Source organism: Myotis davidii, unplaced genomic scaffold (genome assembly GCF_000327345.1).
Source record: "Myotis davidii unplaced genomic scaffold, ASM32734v1 scaffold845, whole genome shotgun sequence".
Lineage (NCBI taxonomy): Eukaryota > Metazoa > Chordata > Mammalia > Chiroptera > Vespertilionidae > Myotis > Myotis davidii.
The window spans coordinates 902,782-905,689 of record NW_006296223.1 but is presented as its reverse complement, the minus strand read 5'-3'; the positions used below and the strand labels follow the sequence as shown (position 1 = coordinate 905,689).

Genomic DNA, 2,908 nt, shown 5'->3' with positions numbered 1-2,908 from the left:
CTGGGTGGAGACGGGGCTGGGGACTAGCGGGACCTTGGGCACCAGGATGTGGGGTGGACTCCAGGGCTGTTCTGAGGGCTGGACGAGGCTCCCTGCTGGTTGAGGGTGTGAGGAGGGATGGGGAGGGAGCCAGGGCTGTGGTTGTGAACTTAGGGTGTTGGTTCCAGAGGTGCCCTGGGGACCTCCTGGGAGGTGGGGGCTCAGGAGGGAGAGATGTTGGGAGCCTGGAGGTCGGAGCCCTCAAGTAGGGTAGGGGTGCATGGACCCCGGGCTATAGACTGCGGGTAAGAATGTCAGGGTGCGGGGGCCTCAGACACGCTCAGCCAGGGCGGGTGCCCCGTGCCCACCGCGGCTGCCCCCTGCTTGGTGCCTGGGGGCTCACCCCTCACTCCTTCTCTCTCTAGAAGTGGGTCAGAGCAGCATGTGGATCTCAACGGACGCCGCGGCCTCCGCGCTCGAGCCCCTGAAGGTGGTGTGGGCCAAGTGCAGCGGCTACCCCTCCTACCCCGCCCTGGTGAGCGGGGCACGGGCTGGGCGGTGCTGCTGTCCCCTGCGTGTGGGTCAGGCGTCCACGGCTCCTGTCAGGACACCCGTGGGGGAGGGGGCAGGAGAGCGCCTGCACAGCCCACCTCGGTGCAGCGCTCAGTGTGACCCCGTGTCCCCCGGCAGATCATCGACCCTAAGATGCCGCGCGTGCCAGGGCACCACAACGGGGTCACCATCCCGGCCCCGCCGCTGGACGTGCTGAAGATCGGCGAGCACATGCAGACCAAGGCGGACGAGCGGCTGTTCCTCGTCCTCTTTTTCGACAACAAGCGGAGCTGGTAAGTGCCCGGCACCTGGGAGCATGGAGGCTGGGGGCGGCCGGGCCTCCGTTTCTTACCTGTGGGCCCACCCAGTCCTCCCTGCCCTCAGGTGGGCCCTGGCCCTGGGCATTCTGCCCGGGGACACCGCCTTGGCCCCTCTGAGCGCGGACGGAAGCTCGCGGTGCTGCCGGCGGCAGAGTCCTCCGACCTCAGCACTGCAGCCCCTCTGCCCGCAGCTGCTGGTGTGGCGCCCGCCTGGGGGTGCAGAGCCTGCTGGCACCTGGGGGCTGTAGCTGGGGCACCCACCAGCATTGGCACGTTCGGCTGGATTGGGTTTGGGTGTCGTGCTGGTGGCCCTGGGTGGCCACTGGGGAAAGACGTGGAAGGCTGACGGGGCCTCCAGGACACAGGGGCCTCTGGGGAATCACGGAGGAGAGGAGGTGCCCACCTGGTTTTCGTGAGGGTCTGGTTGTGCCCCCGCCTGCAGCCCCCATGCTGACCGGGCCGGCCACCGACAGCCCTGCTCCGGGGTTTCTGGAGGGGCCTCTCGCGTACCCTGACCCCGGGGCACCCTGACCCCGGGGTCGCGTCAGCAGGCCTCTGAGTGGTTAGACTGACGTGACGTGTGGCGGAGGGAACGTGCCCGCAGCTCTCACTGTTGCCACCTCTTTTCTTTTAAAAAGGCAGTGGCTCCCTAAGTCCAAAATGGTCCCCCTTGGCATTGACGAGACGATAGACAAGCTGAAGATGATGGAGGGGAGGAACTCCAGCATCCGGAAGGCTGTGCGGGTCGCCTTCGACCGCGCCATGAACCACCTGAGCCGGGTGCACGGGGAGCCGGCCAGCGACCTCAGCGACATCGACTGAGGGCCCGCCGTGTCCATATGTTGATAAGCTGTACATGTTTGTATATTGTCCAAAACCTAACTTATTCTGACGGTAGATGTAGTTCTTTCGTCCTTTTCCCTGGGAGCCGGGGAGGCTTGTTTCCAGGTTTTCTATGAAACCATCCGTCTGGGCGCGGCGGGCGCAGCTTCCGCACGACTCTGCCCGGTACAGGCCGCGGAGGTGCTGCTTGCGTCACTTCCTTTGACCCATAGCTTTTTTAAAAAAGACTTTTGAATGTTTAATAAATTTGTAAATCACACTCTTTACACAGAGTACCTGTTATTTAACGAGATGGGATGTAAATGTGCAGTGACAAATGTATTTTAAGAAAGAAAATGACGTTATTTTGAGCGGTACTTTGTGGAAAGAGGCGGAGGGGGATTTCTGCCGTGTGCATCACCTGCGAATCACCAAAAACACTCCGCGCCCTGCGGCCGGGCGGGCCGTCCCGGTGCTGCCGCCCGCCTCCGGCCGCCCAGGGGGCCCCAGCGGATTATTTATTGTAGAAAGTGTATTCACCTGCTTTATAATGAAAAATAAATTTGCAAAAGTATATTGATAGCGTTTTTATACACACGGACGTCCGCCCGCCCCGGCGCGGGCTGCTGGCTGTGCTCTTTGGTTTGTAACTTGTATCCTGTTTACAACGAGGGGCTTTCTGTGCTTGTTTTGATTTAGGACACTTTGGTAGCAATAGAAACTTTGGATACATTTTGTATGGTACCTGTGATGTACATAGAATTAGTACTTTATTTTTATTTTTAAGAGGTAAAGCATTATGTTAGGGGAAAAGGTAGGGTGGGTTTCCAAATGCATTTTTTTATATTAAAAAATAAAGTCAAGATTTGGACGGTGTGGCCATTTCATTCCTACGTCCCCAGAGTGCTGGTGGGCAGGCGCCTGGAGGCTGGCAGGCCTGGGCCCCCGGCCTGTCCCCACCGGCGCTCCAGGCACCGCACCCTGCGTTGTCATGGCATTATTTATTATTTTAGCTAATCATATTTTTATTTTAAACTGGTAGTCTGAAATTTTTAAATGTTTTTCCTTTTCAGTCTCCGTTGTTTGTGACGTCTCCACAGAAACTTGAAAATAAATGTCTTCCTTTGATAGTTTTGTCCTGTGTCTGGCAGACGCTTTATCTGCTGTGTTCCTCTCGGGGGGGCCTGCTGGTGGCAAGCCAGGGCCGTGGTCGGGGTAGGGCCACCCGAGCCTGG

At 58.9% G+C, this 2,908-nt stretch overlaps 1 protein-coding gene across 2 annotated transcripts in view; it reads left to right on the top strand.

The window, feature by feature from the left end:
• The window catches only part of BRD1 (bromodomain containing 1), a 40,267-nt gene extending 37,466 nt beyond the window's left edge, over positions 1–2,801 (top strand). For both annotated transcript variants that reach the window (XM_015568728.1, XM_006771083.2), the window contains exons 12-13: positions 670–824; positions 1,490–2,801. In XM_015568728.1, the coding sequence (XP_015424214.1) occupies positions 670–824; positions 1,490–1,673 (339 nt within the window). In that variant the 3' untranslated portion in view covers positions 1,674–2,801. The remainder of the gene's footprint in view (positions 1–669; positions 825–1,489) is intronic.
• Positions 2,802–2,908: the final 107 nt, after the last annotated feature.